At 34.6% G+C, this 21,127-nt stretch overlaps 1 protein-coding gene across 1 annotated transcript; it reads right to left on the bottom strand.

The window, feature by feature from the left end:
• Positions 1-902: 902 nt before the first annotated feature.
• Positions 903-20,738, bottom strand: LOC123819422 (killer cell lectin-like receptor subfamily F member 2). The gene is made up of 7 exons (XM_045839773.1): positions 20,626-20,738; positions 19,637-19,735; positions 10,678-10,809; positions 6,532-6,686; positions 5,758-5,870; positions 3,462-3,605; positions 903-1,068 (listed from the first exon to the last, which is right to left on the bottom strand). Exons 1-6 carry the CDS (start codon positions 20,735-20,737, stop codon positions 3,473-3,475), a joined length of 744 nt encoding a protein of 247 aa, XP_045695729.1. The 5' UTR covers position 20,738; the 3' UTR covers positions 903-1,068; positions 3,462-3,472.
• Between the last annotated feature and the right edge of the window lie 389 nt (positions 20,739-21,127).

Below are 21,127 nucleotides of genomic sequence, written 5' to 3'. Positions count from 1 at the left end.
AACTTGGCTTTGAGTATTAAAGATCTCTTAGTCTTCCATTATTTCCTCTACCCCTTCCATTGTAACTGGTCTCCAATATTTTTTTCCACATTTCTTAAGTGTTCACATTAATAAAATAGGATATATACTAAGTAAACATGGTTCCATGTTCCTTGTGTTTAATTTTTTCAAGTGAGTTGAAGGTTTTCTATTTCATTTCCTATAAACTATAATTACTTCTGTCCAAACAAAAGTATTTGAAATAGCCCTGGCTGGCATAGCTCAGTGGATTGAGTGCGGGCTGCGAACCAAAGCATCACAGGTTCGATTCCCAGTCAGGGCTGCAGGCCACGGCCCCCCGCAACCGCACATTGATGTTTCTCTCTCTCTCTCTCTCTCTCTCTCTCTCTCTCTCTCTCTCTCTCTCTCTCTCTCCCCCCTTCCCTCTCTAAAAATAAATAAATAAGATCTTTAAAAAAAAGTATTTGAAATAAATATATTTTTAAAATTTGGATATATCCTTTAAGCTTTACCTTAGTGGATCTAGGACTTTAAAATAGGTGTCCCATTGGTAAATTATATTTTATTAACAAACATTAATGTAGTCATGCCTCTACTCCAAGTCTCAATGTAGGTTCTAGGTTAAAAACAAAAACCAACAGCAAACAAGGAACATTTTATTTATTCATGCATATAAACCTAACACTGACTTTTATTTAAGAAAATAGACTGGATTATTTCTCTATATGCAAGTTATGCTTATCTACACTGGGAAAAGATCTGTAAAACTAGTAAAAGTTAGGCTAGGGAACTCATAGAACATGTTACAAATATATATCAATATAAAAGGTACTTATTTATTATCCATTATACATCATTATTCCAAACAATAATAACAATTATTGACCTTGCATAGCTTACAGTGCACTAAAAAACAGTTAGGGAAACAATGGCCAAAAAAGAGGGTACTGTTGACAGATGTTAAGATTAGATAAGTACAGGGAGCTATGAAAATATTTACCAACTTTTGTCTGGAATGCAGAATGGTCAAAAAAGTATATTCCTCCAAATGACATTTAACTAGGTCACCTGAAAAATAAGCAAAAATTTAAAAAGGTGAGTAACACAGAAAAAAGGTTAAGCTGAGGCAAACAATATGTGGTTAGATTAGAGGCCTACAACAGCATGATGCATTTGAGGAACTGAACCAAAATTAGTCTGTCTGCCTCAATACACACATGGAAATGAGGAAGAAGTGAAGAGGAGCCAAGACAAAAAGGATCTGGTAGGAGTTGATAAAAGGTTTAAGCAATGAAATGTCACTCAAAGCAATTAGGTAGTGAGTAATGTGGTCTGATATGAGGTTCAGAGAGTCACTACATCACACTATGAAGAATGAACTTTGGCAGACAAAACTAGAAGCAAACAAAAAGATTGATGCAGTAATCAAGTTAATAGGGTAGGTATGAAGATATGTAAATGAATTCCAGAAATATTTATATAGTAATATTGATAGGACTTAAGTTAGTGTTTGAATAGTGAGGGTGAAAAAGTAGAAGTCACAGTTGACTCTAAAGACTCTGGCATAGACTAGTATAGGCATGTTTCTGTCATTAAGTTAGTGAGTTTAATTTTTAACATGTGAAGATTGAGGGGCCTTGAGCTGTCCAAATAGAGATGCCCAATGGGAAATGCACTGTAATAAGGTTTAGGCTAGAAATAAGTGTTTGAGAATTATCAGTAAATCAGTGGCAATTAAAATTATAGAATGGACAAGTTTAGCCAAGAATTTTGTATGATGGAGAACCCACACAGAACTCTGAGAAACAAAGGTATTTAAGAGATTGGAAGAGGAAAGAGACACTGCAGAAAAGAGTAAGAAGGAATGTCTGGAAAAGTAGATAGCAGTTCAAGAGCATTTCATGTCACAGATGCTGAAGTTAGAAAACATTTCTAGAAGAAAGGATAGGTCAGTGTTGAGCAAATTTGATAGTTAAAATGAAATCTAAAATGTTCTCCTTGTAATTAGCCGTAAGAAAGTCATTGGTGACGATGAGAACACTTTGGTGAAATAGTAGGAAAAGCAGAAGCCAAATTTTATTTTATTTTTTTAAACAGGTATATCTCTATTGGAACCCATTCCTTTTTTTTTAAGATTTTATTTATTTATTTTTTAGAGAGGGAAGGGAGGGAGAAAGAGAGAGAAATATAAATGTGCAATTACTAAGGGATCATGGCCTGCAACCCAGGCATGTACCCTGACTGGGAATCGAACCTGCAACACTAGAAACCAAATTTTAGAACTTGAAGTCTTAGCTATACTTTGCTTGCTTGCTTGTTTTAGATTTCTTGCTTGTTTGATTAGATTTCTATTAATGGTGAGATCATATGGTATTTGTTTTTCATTGCCTGCCTTATTTCACTTAGCATAATGTTATACAGTTCCATCCATGCTGTCACAAAGTATAGGAGCTCCTTTCTTTCTGCTGCATAGAATTCCATTGTGTAGATGTACCATAGTTTTTTAATCCATTCATTTACTAATGGGCAAAGACATTGCCCAAAGACATTGAAATTGAAAATAGGCCAAAGATACTGAAATTGAGAACAGGCTGACAGTGATCAGAGGGGATATGTGGGGAAAGGGTGAAGGGATTACAGGAACAATTATAAAGGACATATGGACAACATCTGTCCATATGGGGGGGGTGGAAAAGGAGGAAGGAGGCAGGGAAGGCTGGGATGGTGTGGAGGGGTGGGGGGGGGGAAAGGCAGAAAACTGTATTTGAACAATAATTTTTAAAAAAAGAACTTAAACTCTTAGATAGAAAGAGGAAAAGAGGAACACCAACAATGTTCATGTTTTCCCCAAGGTGGGAAAAAAATGGACAGAAACTAGAAGCCACATGTGGTTGAGGGAAAATTTTCTTGCTCTTGAATGTTTAGTTGCTGGTATAAAGGGAAATATAAGAAGAGAGGGGTAAGAGAGGAGATGATCAAGGAAGAGATTTCCTAGAAAAATTAAGAGATGTAATCCTGGCTACAGACTTGGAGATTTGATTTAGACAGAAAGAGGGATACCACTTTTTTTGGAGATACAAGAAGAGGAAAAAGTAGTAAGATGTAGACAAATGTGTAGACTCAATGGTATAAAGTGCAGGAATATATCATCTAATGTCTTCTCTTTAAAAAAAACCACACACACACACAAAAAGCTCCTCTGTTAATGGTGATTGAGAGGCTTATGGAGAGAATTATTGAGGAAATAAAAGGATAGTTTCTGTCTGAGATAGCTACTATCATAAATGAGAGATGACTATAAAAATATAATGTGAATCTATTGAGGATGATTGCCTAGATTTATAGTGACACAAATCTATAGCATTGTCATCAGTATTACCATATATTTGTTGTAGAAATGAAGCGTTTCTACTTAGATGCATAAGGAATATTTGTGAAATTTTTGTTAATGGGAGAAATACCTGTGATCAGTTTAGAGGTCATCAGAAGAAGAAATCACGTCTTGACAAATCCAAAAACCTTGAGTGTGACATTTTTCAGAAAAAACGCCCTTCTTTGTTATTGAAGCGCAGGCATGGTCTTCAGCCTCACCGGTGACTTGAAATCTGTAGAGGAAGAGGAGACAGTGTCTTTGCACTGCTGAGAACACAATGATGACTATTTTATGCATTTTCTCTCAGAAAGAATATACTACTCTCCAACCTGGAAATCTAAGGCATTGTAATATTCAGACAAAGAATGTATATTAAACAACCAATTTATTTAATGAAGACATTGCTCCAAATAGCTTTTTAACCAAAAATGATCATTTGTAACTAGAAATACTACATGGAACAAAAATGTGAATAAGAAACATTGGTTTCCCAATGCCATGTAATTATATAAAAATAAAGATCTTAGAGCACTGCTATAGTCTAACTGTTTTAATTCCTAAAAATAATTGTATTAGAAAGCAGGGCCTTTAAGAGGATACACACTGGCTACAATGACTATACCAATATATTTTGTAAAATTTGGAGGAAGACTCTTCACTTTATCATACATAAGATGAATTCAAAGTTTTGTTTCTCAAGCCGTGTGCTATGGTTTAAATGTATGTGTTCCCTCACCCCAAATTTATATTTTAAAATCCTAATGTCCAATGTGATAGTATCAGGAGGTGGAGCTATGGGGGTGATTAGGTCATGAGGGTGAACCCCTCATGAATAGGATTTGTTCCTTATCAGAGAGACACTGGAGAGATTCCTAGGCCCTTCCACTACTGAATATATGAGGAGAAGACTCCAGCTACAAGCCAGGAAGAGGGCCCTCATCAAAACATGACCATGGTGGCACCTCAGCCTTGGAATCCCCCTAGCTAGAACTGTGAAAAATAAATTTCTATGGTTTAAAAACAAACTGGCAAGCAAAATATAGCCAAAGACATTGAAATCAACAACAACTGACAGTAACCAGAGGGGAGGAGAGAGGGAAATAACATAGGAAAAAAGGGAAAGGGAAGTAAATGAGCATGTATGATGGACCCGTGGACAGAGCCAAGGGGAAGTGGGATTGAGGGTGGGAGATGGGCGTGGGTAGGGCAGGGGAAAGTGGTGATGGGAAAATGGAGAACACTGTATTCGAACATCAACAAAAATAATTTCTATTGTTTATAAGCTACCCATTCTGTGGTAAAGCAGCCCAAACATATTTGAGGCTGATCCTGCCATTTTTGGAGAAAAATTCCTTTTGTTACTCCCAAAATTCCTGATTCAAGCTTGTTGAATATTCATAACAATTGAATGATAATCAATTCTATAGTATACAATATCATATTTATTATTTTAAGATTTAGACATATAACACATCTAAAAGTATACATGGTTTTCAAAAATATTAAACCAGCTTTCTAAAGAATATATCAAACTATTGACATTTTCATCATCCAGACCTAAATCCCAAATGTCACACACTCCAGAAACCTTCCCTCACTATTTGTGTATAATGAATCTCCTTGTGTCTACAAGAGATCCTACGAAAGAATATTCTTTGGTACATCTAGACTTCACATGTTAAAAGCTGGTGACATTAACCCCAGCTTTTCTTGGGGGAAAGAGTTAGAGTGAAGAATATGGGAGAAAACCTCTCCTCTTCTAAATTTTTAAACTCACATAGACACCTCAACAAGAGAATATCTGTTTATATGTATACATACAGAGATACTCAAGTATCTCCACCCTTACTCAAGTATACTTCACCCTTAACATGAAAGGAAAATTCCTGTTTTAATTCTGATTTTCCATGATGTTTAAACTGACATTTTATGTCTTAAACAAATAAAATACAAGGGATCTAAAAAACTAAAATATTCTTAATTTTAAAAGCTAGATTACAAATTAATAATTCTAAGCAAGTTTGCATGGAGGTTATTCTGTAGTATGTCTTTATTAGAATCCTTCTGTTAATCAAAATAAGGATTATTTTATGAAATTTAAGAAATATTTTGTAAGAATTTAAGTTTAGAATAATTTTATTGAATACAATTTTCTATTTATACCTCAAATATTATAGGTAGACTAAAAAATCCAAATATGAAAATAAATTAACTTAGGAGCCTTCATCGTTCTAAGGAAAATTCCCTACACATACATTAACAGAGATTAATGTCTACAAACTGTGAGAACCAATTGCCTATCTAGAGTTTCAGGAGACTCCCAATAACAATTGGCTGCTGAGATTTTATATTTCCCCAGTGGTACTCAAAGGTCAAACACTCACAACTGTGGGTTTAATGGGGTTCCATCCAGCCAGGTCCAAGTCTTTTGTGGATGTGTAATATTTAATCCAATCCAAAAGTAGATTCCATCTTGTATATTGTTTTGTATGAAATCCTGTAAAAGGGGTTCCAGAGGAATTTAACTGAGTTATAGCTACTAAAATAGACCCTTTGGCTTTTTCCAGACTTTAAAAGGTTTTGATATTTATCTCCCTAATTAGGAAAATCTTAAGAAGGATACAAAGAAGATGTAAAGCAAAAATTAAGAAGGATTAAGCCTGTCTAAAGGAGCAGAAAGTATATGTGTATTGCTTTGTCTACCAATGTGTAGTCTCATAGAAAACTGATGCCTATGGTGACATGTCACAAAAATGAAATGAAAGAGCCCTACATTTCCTGCCCAAGATATTAAGGATATTTCTGAATATCCATAATGCTTTTGATGAGTATCTGAAAGAGCTCCTATCTTTCTCACCAAGAGATGACGTGAAAGGATGGCATGGATATCCTAGTTTTGCCATTTACTTAATGACATAGAAAAGTTTGTACAACCTGTCAAGTTCTTCAGGTTCTTCTTATGAAAATGGGGAAAATACCACCTATGTCATAAGGTTATTGTGAACCACTAACTTATATAACGTTTATAATATGCTTACCACAGTTCCCGCTATACAGCAGGAATTCAATAAGTGGCAATAATTATTAGTACTATAATTCTTGGATTATAAATATAACTATTCCTTCTGGTTTTGAAAGGGCTAAAAATTAGCTCTTACCAGTTCAGCCTTGTCTTGGATCATCAAAAGATGTGATTTCATTTTTAAACAGGATTTTTGGCTATTGATCCATGATTTAAAAGTGTAAAAAAAGTTGTAACATTTCCCATTTTCCTGAACCCAACCATTAGGGCACAAGTTTAATCTACGGTTTTCTGAAATGAAAATATGTATAGAAATAGGAATGAGAACAAGGTTTGAACATCCAAAAAAAAAGCAAAACAATTTTTGCACTAATTTTGTAAACTGTTTCCTTCAAAGTAAACATTTCATTCCATCTTTAAGAAATAAACTCCCCCTCCAATTATAGAAGAAATAAATGCAGAAATTATTATTATTATTATTTATTGACTAATTACTACATGTCAAATAATTTTGTACACATGAATATATGATTTTTTTTCTTGTAAGAAACTTAGGAAACCTATGAAATTATTAACTCTATGTTCCTCATTTATAAAGATACTAAGGTTAAGCTTAGGTATAAACTAGGGAACTAAAAGTTAAGTGATTTACTAAAAGTCATATAACTAATAATAGGGAATTTAAAATAAAATGAAGAGCTTGAATGGCATCAGAAGCAAACTGCGGTGAAAAAAGTCATTTTAACAGTTCTTTCATACCACAAAAGAATGTATTTCACAACACAGAATTTGTTTTGTAAAACAAATTCTTCAACATGACCCCAGTATCCACATGCCTCAATGACCAACAGACTTATCTCTGTATAAAGGAAAAACTTTAAATAATTAAAATAAATCTATATCAGAAATAAGTATGCATAGGTTTCTGAACTAATGATTCTTTTTATATTTTAAACTAAATAGGAGGTACATAAGTATTGATTGTATTCTATTTAAATTTTTATATGTCTTAAATATTATTTATCATTTTGAAAATATTCACAAATCTGTATAAAAACTTATCCGGTATGCTTATATTAAATGAGATGAACATGAAAATACATACTACAAGATTCTCTATATAAAAGTTAGCTTTTCCCACTAGAGACTATGGGAGCTCTTTATGAAGCAGTATAACAAATTAGATTATTTCAAGAAAATATTACACTTTAAGTTTCTGTTTTGAATCACTGAAGTATCCTAATTCTTTACAACCCTCTTTCCAGGGGATCTCATTTTATAGGTAATGACAAAAAAGTGGTCATTGAAATAGTGTATTAATAAACTAGGCTTTATCTACATTTACCTGAAAAAATATCTAACAGTACACCTGAGACTGAAGCTAGAGAAAAACTTTGTTTTTGCTGAAGTTCAGCATCATAAATTATTGATGGAAATAAATGACTGAGCTCTCATGCTTATTCAGAGGTTTACTGTGGTATGCCCTTTGCAATGGTAGCATTTTGCGTCTATAATAAAACATGAATTATTCATTCCACTCTTCTTTTTATTTGCCTAAAGGTCACATACTCACAACAATAAAGAAGGCTTAGTTTCTGTCAATACAGTAAAAAGAAAAAGAAATTAATCTATTGAAAATTATATTTATTTAGAGTATAAGGGGCTATTATTGATATGCCAAAGGTAAGATGATGAAAATGATAAACAAATAATTTTTGAGTGCCATAGCACTGGGACTCCCATCAAAGGGAGGCCTCCCGGTGGTTGAGGGAAGCCTAGGAGAGTAATGTATGGGGAGGAGTATGGGAATTACCAGTATAAGAAAGTACTTTGTTGACCTATTAAAGAGCTGAAGAATGAAGTCTTAAGGGAAAAATGCAATCAAAAACATAAACACCAGTTATATTTTCATATTGTATTCTGTCACTCTATGGCCATCAATATTTAATGAGAAAACATATATTAATTATCCAAATTTAACATAAGGACTAGAAATATATTTCAGTATAATTCTTTGTATTTAACCTGTGCTAAAGTTTATGGTTTGTGGTAGGTTTTTTACTTCAAAGTTAATTGTAAATTGTGAGAAGATGTTAACATTTATTCTACAATAAACACTTATAAATAAGAAAAAATGAGCACCTTAATTAAAAAAAAGGGAGGCAAAGATGGTGAACAGTTTAGAGAGTAAAAACCACAAATATCCAATATATGTGATTTTACATTCAACTTCCGTATTATATAAGAAATACAAAACATCAACCATGATTTTATCATACTATATTAGCACGTCCGATCTGAACTGTGTGTGTGTATGTGTGTGTGTGTGTTAGAAGAGTTCAAGGGGTAAGAAGATGAAACAGAATAAATATTCAAAAGAGATGGACTTGATCAGCATGAATAATGACTTAAACTTGAGAGAGAATACTACCTCATATTACTTCATAGAGGCTTATTTTGCTGGTGACTAGGACAAAGGAGAGTTTTGTATTATGAAAATTAGACTGCTTTGTAGGAAACCAAGACTCAGAGGACATCATAAAATATGTTAAAGTGCTTAGACTTTATTCCAAGGACCATACAAAATCACTACAGAGTTCTGACTACAGGAACACCCTGGCCGCTGATCTGCATTTTAGGAAGATGCTGATGGCTGCAGCACGGAGATTGAAGAGATCTACAGAACATCAGTAAATTAAAAACCCCTTTCTTTGTGAGACATAGTGATCCTCAAATGCATTACAACTCAATCTTTTGACCTTATAATTTTAAAAATTAATTGACATCTTAATCACCTATTAAAACAAGTGGTAAGTACAAAAGCAGTAATCACTATCATATAGAAGTGGCATCTAATGGATAAAAGTAAGTTTAAAACACTAGCATATATTTGAGTAGCAGAGCAGAGGACAATCACACCAACAAAACTACTGTAGGCCAAAGCACCTCACAGTTTCCCACCAAATCACCTCCAAGGATAAAAGACAATGAATTTATCCCTTAAGTTCCTAGCATAATTTCGTGAAAAACTGATTGCATTTTAAATTTTCACACAGCTATTACGTTCTAACCCTCAATGTATTTGTGAGTTTGATTTAATATGATGTTATCTAGATTACTTTCCACCAAATACATATTCCAGGAATATAACTCTATACTCATCAAGTGTCATCACGTAATTATTATCATATCATCAATAGCCCATACTTCACTTCCTGAACTCACCTTGCCTTTAGAGATCCTAATGCCTCATGTAGGAAGCTACTCTAGACTTCTGTTAGGAAAGATTTCATCAGTTTAAACTGCCTATGGCAGTGCAATTTGACTCTATCTTTATAATCTCACACACTGATCATGAGATTCTTAAAGACAGAAAATTTTTCTAAATTTCTTGTCGTCTTGTCAGTAAACCAAGTATGTTATATATGCCTAATAAGTATATAAAGTCAAATAAATTAATTAAATTTTGAAAAATGGAAAGAGATAGCCAGCGATAGGTTTGTTATCTAGCAAGGGAATTACAAAACTTGAAGTAGCAACCAATTGGCTCCTGGAAACAGTGGTATTTGAGAAGAGTTTTAGCCGTAGTAAGTAAGCAAATCAGCAGTAAGAACAGTCTAAGCAGTGAACCTGAACAGATTAACAGGAAGCAGGATTGGAGGTGAAGAAGTGAAATAAGAAAATTGTCTCCAAAATACTGAAAGGGGTCTGAATACACCAGAAAAAATTATTTCATTTTCATTTAAGAATTATTTTAAGCTGAAAATATTTGAGATTTAAGAAGTGTTCTGTAGAGCCACTTTTACCTGACTAAATGCAGAAAATTCTGAGAAATGAGGCTGCCACAGATTTTGTCTTTGGGGTGATTTATTCACAGGAAAAATACTGAGAGGAAACCCACCAGAAGTCCCCCTGTGGGGGAAATATTATGTCCATGAAGAAAATGGAAAGGCTACTTCCACCTGTATGAACAGACACCATGATAAACTTTCTTTCTCCAGTTTCTTCTAAAAGAAACACTTGACTTTCCAAAAAAAAAAAAAAAGTGATTTCCCCAAGGAAGTCATTTCTTACCTAAACTAAGTTAGGCATATAAACCTTTAACTTCAAGAATGTTGAACTAACTACTTTTGTTAGTTCTGGTATGCATGTAAATAAACGTTTTTTTCCGATTAATTGTTTTTCTGTCAGTTTAATTCATTGTCCCCCAGGTACTAAACTTTAGAGAGGGTAGAAGGAAAGTTTTTGCTCCACTACAGTAGAACAATACAAAATCACTTACTTGGGGAGTTTGTATCTCCGGGCCGTTTCCTGGGAAGAATATTCATACAATCGCAAGCTCTGGTTTCATTATCACTATCAAACATCTTCATGCAGTGGTTATCACTGAAGGAACGTAAGCGTAGCTTACTTACTAAGAAATAAAGAAAAGGAGTAATGCTAATTAGATTTCTGCAATTTATAAGACTTTGCTTTTTAATTATCTATTAGAATGAAATTGCAAGTGAATGCACACTGCTGGTTGAAGGGAAGCCTGTTTATTACCATTTCCACCTTCTAATTTGACAAACCACAGAAAATTTAGACATAGATTTCCACTTGCAAAAGAGTAATTAGAAACAAACAATAAAACAAATTATCTAAGTAAAATTAAAATATATTTAAAATTGCATCTGCTGGACTTCCAGCAAGATGGAGGCATAGGTTGATGCACCGTACATCCATGCACAACCAAGATTGGAACAACAACAATTTAGAGCTAGAATAACACCCAGAACTGATAGAAAATTTACCTGAATGGAAGTCAGTCAGCCAAGAAATTTAAATAGACCCATTTATCCAGACCGACAGGAGGGGCAGAGACAAGCAGCTGGGCGCAGGGTCGTGGTGCGGAGAACAGGGAGAATTGGGCGCATAAGGCAACCTGGAGCGCATAAGGCATCCAGGGCATGCAAGATCCTAGCGGGTGGACCCTGAGCATGCAAGCAGCAGCTGGCAGACCCAGTGATGCAGTGATTGTGGAGCAGGGCAGAGCACGCAACCAAGGATCCCAGGGAAGGGACTGAGATCCCACAGAGAACGGAGCTACCACCATTGTTCCCTCTTGACCCCGCCTTCACATACAACGTCACAATCTAGCGACTGGGGTGCCCAGTCCTGGTGAACACCTAAGGCTCTGCGTCTCACCATAACAGGAGCAACCAGACCAAAAAAAAAAAAGAGAGAGAGAGAGAGAGAGCTCAAACAGAAGCACAAATCAGTGCCCCAGAACTCATCCTTTCAAGCGACCAAGAGATAGCTAACCTATCAGATGCACAGTTCAAAACACTGGTGATCAGGAAGCTCACAGAATTGTTTGATTTTGGTCAAAAATTATATGAGAAAATGCAGGTTACCATAAAAGAAATGAAGGAAAATGCACAAGGAACCAACAGTGATAGGAAGAAAACTGGTACTCAAAACAATAGAGTGGACCAGAAGGAAGAAAGAAACAACCAAACAGGAAAGAATGGAGAAAGAAGAATTCAAAAAAAAAATGATGAGAAGCTTAGGAACCTCCAGGACATCTTTAAACGTTCCAACATCCAAATTATAGGGGTACCAGAAGGGGAAGAGGTAGAGCAACAGATTGAAAATGTATTTGAACAAATAATAAAGGAGAACTTCCCCATTCTGGCAAAGGAAATAGACTTCCAGGAAGTCCAGGAAGCTCAGAGAGTCCCAAAGAAGTTGGACCCAAGAAGGAACACACCAAGGCACATCATAATTACATTAGCCAAGGTAAAAATGAAGGAGAGAATCCTAGAAGCAGCAAGAGATAAGGGGACAGTCACCTACAAAGGAGTTCCCATCAGACTGTCAGCTGATTTCTCCAAAGAGACCTTACAGGCAAGAAGGGGCTGGAAAGAAGTATTCCAAGTCATGAAAGACAAGGACCTATATCCCAGATGACTCTATCCAGCAAAGCTTTCATTTAGAATGGAAGGAAAGATAAAGTGTTTCTCAGATAAGGTCAAGTTAAAGGAGTTCATCATCACCAAGCCCTTATTTTATGAAATGTTAAAGGGATTTATCTAAGAAAAGAAGATTGAAAAAAAAACATGTATAGTAAAAGGACAGGAAACTCACAATTATTAACAACCACATCTAAAGCAAAACCAAAAGAAACAAAGCAAACAAGTAGAACAGGAACAGAAGCACAGAAATGGAGATCACATGGAGGGTTAGCAACAGGGGAGTGGGAAGAGGAGAGAGGGGGAAAAGGTATGGAGAATAAGTAGCATAGATTGTAGGTAGGAAATAGACAGGGGAGGGTAAGAATAGTATGAGAAATGTAGAAGCTGACAAACTTATAAGTATGACACATGAACATGAACTAAAGGGGGGGAAGTGGGTGGGAGAGGGTGTACAGGGTGGAGGGGAGTGAAGGGGGAAAATGGGGCAACTGTAATAGCATAATCAAGAAAATATATTTAAAAAATTGCATCTGCTTATTAGTGTAAGTTAGAATTCTTTGTGACCTTGAACTACTTATGAAAGCTCTCTGTTTCTAGTTTTGTCATGTATGAAAGGGGGAAATGCTTAACACTCTTAGGGTTGTTCTAAGGCTAAAAGATAATGTGTATAAAATATTTTTCCTATATCCTAACATGTAGAAGCTCACAACAAATAGAATCAATAACAGATATAATTATCTATAGGGCTTATTGAACTAGAGCTCATTTTAGAAACAGATCTTTTTGTTGAATTTATTGCAGTAACATTGATTAATAAAATTATATAGGTTTCAGATATACAATTCTGTAATACACCATCTGTATATTGCACTGTGTGTCCCCCATCCCAAGTCAAATCTCCTTCCACCACCATTTATTCCCCTGTAACTCTCTTCTACGACTCCCACTTCCCTTTCCTTCTGATAATCACCGCACTGTTGCTCAATTCCCTTCATCTTCTTTACACAGCCCTGCTGTCCACTCCCATCTGACAGCTTTCTGTCTGTTCTGTGTTATCTATGAGGATGTTTCCATTTTGTTTGTTAGTTTGCATTGTTCTTCAGATTCCACATATAAGTGAGATTGCATGGTATTTCTTTTTCACTGACTGGCTTATTTCACTTAGCATAATGCTCTCCAGGTCCATTTATGCTGTCCCAAAAGTTAAGATTTCCTTTTTTTCACAGCGAGTAGTATTCCTTTTTGTGTATATACCACAGCTTTTTTATCCACTCATTCACTGACAGACACTTGGACTGCTTCTAATCTTGGCTGTTGTAAATAACAATGCAATGAACATAAGGGTGCATATATTCATTTGAAGTAGTGTTTTGCATTTCTTTGGATATATTTCCAGAAGTGGAATCACTGGGTCCTAAGGCAGTTTTATTTTTAATTTTTTTGAGTAACTCCATACTCTTTTCCCCAGTGCCTGCACCAATCTGCATTCCCACCAACAGTGCTTGAAGGTTCCCTTTTCTCCACATCCTCCCCAACATTTGTTCCTTGGTGATATCTTATTGTGATTTTATTTTATTTTATGTTAATATATTAGACACTATTATTTTATAATTTTTTATTGTTGTGCAATTACAGTTGTCCTCATTCCCTCTATTACTCTCTCCCACCCTACCTACCCCCACCTCCCACATTCAATCCTCCCCTACTCTCATTGTCTTTTTCCATGGGTCCTTTATACATGTTCCTTGACCACCCTTCCCCTTCTAAGCCCCATTATCCCCCTCCCCTCTGGTTACTGTCCATGTGTTCTTTATTTCCATGTCTTTGGTTGTATTTTGCTTGCTTGTTTGTTTTGTTGGTTAGACTCCACTTACAGGTGAGATCATATGGTATTTGTCTTTCACCACCTGTATTATTTCACTTAGCATAATGCTCTCCAGTTCCATCCATGCTGTCATGAAGGATAGGAGTTCCTTCTTCTTTTCTGCTGTGTAGTATTCCATCGTGTAACTCTACCACTGTTTTTTGATCCATTCATTTACTGATGGGCACTTCGGCTGTTTCCAGCACTTGACTATTGTAAATAATGCTGCTATGAACATTGGGGTGCATAGATTATTTGGAACTGGTGTTTCAGGAATCTTAGGATATAATCCCAGCAGTGGAATCACCAAGACAAAAAATGGTTCCATTTTTATTTTTTTAAGTAAATTTCATACTATTTTCCACAGTGGCTGCACCAGTCTGCATTCCCACCAACAGTGCACTAGGGGTTCCCTTTCCTTCACATCCTCTCCCATACTTATTTGTTGATTTGTTTATGATGGCCGTTCTGACCAGTATGAAGTGGTATCTCATTGTGGTTTTAATTTGCATCTCTCTGATGGCTAGTGATGTTGAATGTCCTTTCATATGTCTCTGGACCTTCCATATGTCCTCCTTTGGGAAACGTCTGTTCAGGTCTTTTGCCTATTTTTTAATTGGATTGTTTGTCTTCCTGGTGTGAATTCACATGAGTTCTTTACATATTTTGGAGATCAAACCCTTGTCCGAGGCATCATTGGTAAATATATTTTCCCATATGGTTAGTTCCCTTTTCATTTTGCCGATGTTTTCTCTAGCTGTACAGAAGCATTTTAATTTAATGAAATCCCATTTGTTTATTCTTTCCTTTATGTCCCTTGCTCTAGGGGACATATCGGTGAAAATATTGCTGCATGGAATATCTGAGATTTTCCAGCCTAGGTTGTCCTCTAAGAACTTTTATGGTGTCATCACTTATACCAAAGTCTTTTATCCATCTTGAGATTTGTTGTTGTTGTTGTTACAGTGTAAGTTAGTGATAGTTTCATTGTTTTGCCTGTAGCTGTCCAGATCTCCCAACACCATTTGTTTAAGATGCTATTTTTACTCCATTTTATGCTGCTGCCCTCTTTGTCAAATATTATTTGACCATAGAGACATGGGTTTATTTCTGGGCTCTCTATTCAGTTCCATTGATCTATATGTCTGTTGTTATGCCAGTACCATGCTGTTTTGATTACTGTGGTCTTATAATACACTTTTATTTAAGATAGCATGATTCCTCAAACTTTTTCCTTCTTTCTCAAGATTGCTGAGAATATTCTAGGTCTTTTGTGATTCTGTATAATTTTTTGGAATATTTGTTCTAGTTCTGTGCAATAGGCCATTTAGTATCTTGATAAAAATTGTGTTGAATCTATACATTGCTTTGGGTAGTATAGACATTTTAATGACGTTAATTCTTCTATTAATGAACACTGTATATGCTTTCACCTATTTGTACTTTCTCTAACTTTATTCTTCAATGTCTTATAATTTCCCAGTACAGGTTTTTTACATCCTTGGTTAAATTTTATTCCTAAGCATGTTTTAATGCAATCATAAGTGGGATTGTTTTCTTAGTTTTTGTTTCAGATAGTTTATTATTGGCATATAGAAATGTAATTCATTTCTGCATATTTTTTTGTATCCTACTTCTTTACTCAGTTCATTTATCAGTTCAAGTAGATTGCAGTTCAAGTGGAATCTTTAGGACTCTCTATATACAGTATCATGTCATCTGCAAATAATGACAGCTTTACTTCTTCCTTTGCAATTTTGATGACTCTTATTTCTTCTTATTGTCTGATTGCTGTGGCTAAGGCTTCCAGGACTATGTTGAGTAAGAGCAGTATAAGCTGACATTCTACTCTTGTTTCTGATCTTTAATGGAAATGATTTTAGTTTTTGCCCATTGACTATGAGGTTAGCTGTGGGTTTGTTATATATGGCCTTTATTTGTTGGGGTATGTTTCCTCTAGTCCCATTTTACTGAGAGTTTTTATCATAAATGGATGCTGGATTTTATCAAATGCTTTTTCTGCATCTATTGATGTGATCATGTAATTTTTATTCATTTTGTTTATGTGGTGTTTCACATTTATTGATTTGCATATATTGTACCAACCTTGTATTCCAGGAATAAATCCTACTTGATTGTGGCATATGATGTTTATAATGTATTGCTGGATCTGGTTTGCTAATATGTTGAGAATTTTAGCATTTATGTTCATCAAGGTTATTGGCCTATAATTTTCTTTCTTTGTAGTTTTTTATCTGGTTTTGGAATTTTAGTAATGTTAGCTTCATAAAATGAGCTTGGGAGTCTTTTCTCTTCTTACAGTTTTTGGAAGGATTTGAGAAAAATAGCGTTTTTTTTTATTTTATTTTAATCGTTGTTCAAGTACAGTTTTCTGTCCTTTACTCCCATCCCAGCCTACCCTCCCCACTTCCTCCCATTTTCACCCCTCCTAGTTTTTGTCCATGTATATTTATACTTGTTCCTGTATACCCTTCCCTTTTTCCCCTGAAATTCTCCTGAAATTCCCTCCCCTCTCTCCTCTTGTCAATAGTTTTCTTTTTTGAATGAATGCTTGGTAAAATTCTTCTGTGAAGCCACCCAGTGCAGCACTTTTGTTTGTTGGAAGTTTTTGCTTGTTTGTTTGCTTTCTACTGCTTCAATTTCACTAGTCATAATCTATCCACTCAGATTATTTTATTATTCTTAATTCAGCTTTTGACAATTGTATGTTTTTAGAAATGTATCTATTTCATCCAGATTGTCCAACTTGTTGTCATATAGTTGTTTGTAATATTTTCTTACAATCTGTTGTATTTCTGTGTAGTAAATTATTACTTTTCCCCTTTCTTTTCTGATTTTATTTATTTAGATCCTCCCTTTTTTTCTTGGCAAGTCTGGTTAAAGATTTTTCAATCTAGTTTATCTTTTCAAAGAACTAGCTCTGGTTTAATTGTTATTTTGTATTGCTTTTTAGACTCTAGTTCATTTATTTCTTCTCTGATCTTTATTATTTCCTTTCTTCTACTCACTTTGAGCTCTGTTTGTTGTTCTTTTTCTTGTTCCTTGAAGTGTAGATTGTTTATTTGAGGTATTTCTTATTTCTTAAAGTAGGCCTCTAATGTTATGTATTTCCTTCTTAGGACTGCTTTTGTTGAGCCCCATAGAGTTTGGTGGTTGTGTTCTCATTTTAATTTTTTCAAGGCATCTTTTGATTTCTTCTTTGATACAATTGTTAACCCATTCATTGATTACTACCAAGTTATTCTTTAATTTTTTGCATGGTTTTCATTTTTTTCTTGTGATTCACTTCAAATTTTATATCATTATGGTCAGAGAAGCTGGTTAATTTAATTTGATCTTCTTAAATTTATTGAGATTTGTTTTGTGTCTTAATGCATGGTCTATTATAGAAAATATTGCATGTGCACTTGAAAAGAATGTATGTTGTGCTGCTTCAGGTAAAATGCTCTGAAGATATCAGTTACATCCATCTGATCTAGTGTGTCATTTAAGGTCATTCTTTCTTTGTTGACTTTTTTGTCTGGAAGCTGTATCCATTGGTGCCAAAGAAGTGTTAAAATCCCCTACTATAACTGTATTACTGCCAATCTCTCCTTTTATTCCCATCAATATTTGCTTTATGTGTTTAGGTGCTCGTACATAAGGTGCATACATGTTTACAAGGATTATATCCTCTTGTTGGACTGCTCCCTTTACCATTATGCAGTATCCTTCTTTGTCTCTTGCTATAACATTTGTTTTAAAGAGTACTTTGTGAGGTATAATTACCTCTCCATCTTTTCTTTTTCATTTCCATTTGCATGAAATATCTTTTTCCATCCCTTTACTTTTAATCTGTGTGTATCTTTCATTCTGAGGTGAATTTCTTGTAGACTGCATGTAAACAAACAGGCCTTATTCTTATCCATTTAGCTACCCTGTGTCTTCTGGTTGTAGCATTTAAGCCATTTACATTTAAAGTAATTACTGATATGTATGCATTTATTGTCATTTTATTCTTTTAAGTATGTTTCTGTTTTTTTCTTATTCTTCTTAAAAGAGACCCCTTGATATTTTTGTAATACTGGTTTAGTGATAACAAACTCCTTTAGTTTTTTTTTTCTTTTGGTCTGGGCAGCTCTTTACTTGTCCTTCAATTTCAAATGATATCCATGCTGAGTAAAGATATCTTAATTGTAGGTCCTTGCTTTTTTCATCACTTTAAATATTTCTTGCCAATCCCTCTGGTCTGAATGCTTCTGTTGGGAAATCAGATGACAATCTTATGAGAGCTCCCTTGTAGGTAAATACTGTCTTCCTCTTGTGGCTTTTAAGATTTTCTCTTTGTCTTTAACCTTAACTGTTTTAAGTATTATGTATCTTTGTGTAGGCCGTTTTTGGTTTATCCTGTTTGGAACTCTTTGTGCTTCCAGGACTTGTGTGTCATCCTTCATCAAGTTACAGAAGTTTTTGGTCATTGTTTTTTCAAATAGGTTCTCAGTCCCTTGCTTCACAATCTTCTCCTTCTGGTACCATTAAGATGTGAATGTTGGTTCACTTCATGTTGTCCAAAATATCCCTTAAACTATTCTCACTTTTTAAAATTATTTTTTCTTTTGCTGCTCTGATTGGTGTTTTTTCCCACCTTATTTTCCAACTTGCTGAATCAATCTTCTGCTTTTGGTTCTCACTAAGTTCTCTGAGAATCCTTATATCCATTCTTTTGAACTCTATGTCCAGTAAATTGCTTGCCTCCATTTAGCTCTTTTTCTGGGGACTTCTCTGGTTCTTTCATTTGGGCATGTTTCTTTGTCTCCCCACTTTGGCTGCCTCTTTGCATTTGTTTCTATGTGTCAGGTTGATATGCTATGACCCCCAGCTTTGGTAGGTGACTTTGTGTAGTAGGTGTGCTGTGAGACCCCATGCACAGTCTTTTTTATCACTAGCACTGGGTGCTCTAAGAACGACCTTTGTAGGAATAAGTCTTTAACTTTACTTGGCCTTCAATTTTCAAACATCTGATAAATTTTGTCAAAACTTCAAAATATGTAGTCACTTTTGAAATCAAAGATTTTATTAAAAGGGCCAAGTCAGCTTTCATAAAGCTAAGTAATTTTACCAAGGTTTAAAACTTCATTTGATACAATTGTGACTGCCAAGCCCATGCTATTTACCAAATAGTTAAAGTTATGAGCAGGGTAGGCTTTCTAAATAGTTTACTGCCTCCTTTCTATAGGGAAAATCTACTAATTATTAATGAAATCATCAGTTGTGTCATTTACTACCAGTATAATTGAAATAACAATGAAAGAAATCATCGGGCAAATGTGAAAAATTATCTGACAACATGAGAGAAATAAAGGTAAACTCCAAAGGAAATATGTTCATCTATATACTTAGATAACTTTTAACTTACTTACCCCAAATAGTTAGTCCTATCACTGCAGCAACAAGTATAACCAGTGCAATGCTGACCAGTCTCAGAGCAGTCCGATGCCACTTTGGACACTCAGGGTAATCTGTAATGATAATTTTTCTCTCTGAAATATTTAGGTATTTAAAATGAAAGTGAAAATGTGTCATAGAAATGTAAGTTCATTGCCTGATGATGGGAGAAGAAATCTACAATCTCTGTTTAAATTACCTTGACATGAACATATACTTAATTATCATTAAAGAGATTTATTGATTCTAAAGTAAGGGTCAATGTTTTATTTAATTAAATGTCCTTCTTATGTAAACACTTCTGTTCCAAAACTACCATTTATCCAACAAATGGGTCCATATAAACTGATCAATTGGTTAGTCAAAACATTTCAGCTAAAATTTGTCACTTCACCTTCATTTACATTTTTACTAAATTATACAGATAATATTCAGTGTGATTGAAGCCCAAGAAGATGAAACATAAGTTGTACTAAAATAATTGAATAATAGTAAAAACAAGTGTCTAATGGAGAAACATAAGCAAGATTAAATATTGTAGCCATCTTCCCAAACATTGTTCGAAATGACGTTGTATTTAATACCAACTCATGAAACAAAACTCAAATGCTAGTCTTTACAATTACATACTTTGCTTCAATAAAACAATCATTATAACACCTTTACAATCTTCAACACAAGTAAAATTTTATCTATTACATTTTGTTTAATAGAGTCTATAAACATATAACTACATGGCAGGAACTGTGCTAGATGTGAGGGTTACAGAGATAGGAAACCACATAACCTGGTGCATAGACATCTGCGTAAGCATGTTATTTCAAAATAAGATAATAAGTTTTTTGAAAAATAGACTTTAGTTCAAATTCTTAAAAGCTCTGTCATTAAAAACCTAGGATTCAAAGACCCATAAATAATCCTAGCTTTATAATCTGTGGTCTAATGAAAGATGATAGATTCTTACCTTTGCACATCCACTTGTGTTTGCAACGACTGGGATGTTTCTTTGGCTTCTGAGTCGTGGGTCTCTCTGTACTTTCCTCTAGTCCAAATGTCCTATAAATAGAATAATCCATATTTGAATTTGATGGAAAGAGCGACATCACCTAATCAAAAGCAGCATTTGTGTGTAAGAGCCGTGGCACTGACACAAACCCTAAAGCTAGCTGTAAAACCACAAAGGATATGGTTAGAGTGAAGGACCTCTCATTCTCTAAATAAACGTTTTCTGTTAGTATAGTTTTGATTTATAGAAAAATTGTGAAGATAACATAGAGAGTTTCCACATACCCAACACCCTTATTATTATGTTATATTAGTATGGTACATTTGTCAAAATTAATAAATCAACATTGTTAGCTTAATATTAATTAAAGTCTATTCAATTCTTATTCACTTTTTAACTAATACCTTTTTCTTAGTTTTTACCTCATGCTTTTTCTAGTCAAAATTCCATTCTTTTCATG

The sequence above is a fragment of the Phyllostomus hastatus genome, unplaced genomic scaffold (genome assembly GCF_019186645.2).
Source record: "Phyllostomus hastatus isolate PE091 unplaced genomic scaffold, TTU_PhHast_1.1 phas_contig_308, whole genome shotgun sequence".
Taxonomy (NCBI): domain Eukaryota; kingdom Metazoa; phylum Chordata; class Mammalia; order Chiroptera; family Phyllostomidae; genus Phyllostomus; species Phyllostomus hastatus.
The sequence above is the reverse complement of the archived record's forward strand: the minus strand, read 5'-3'. Positions and strand labels throughout refer to the sequence as shown.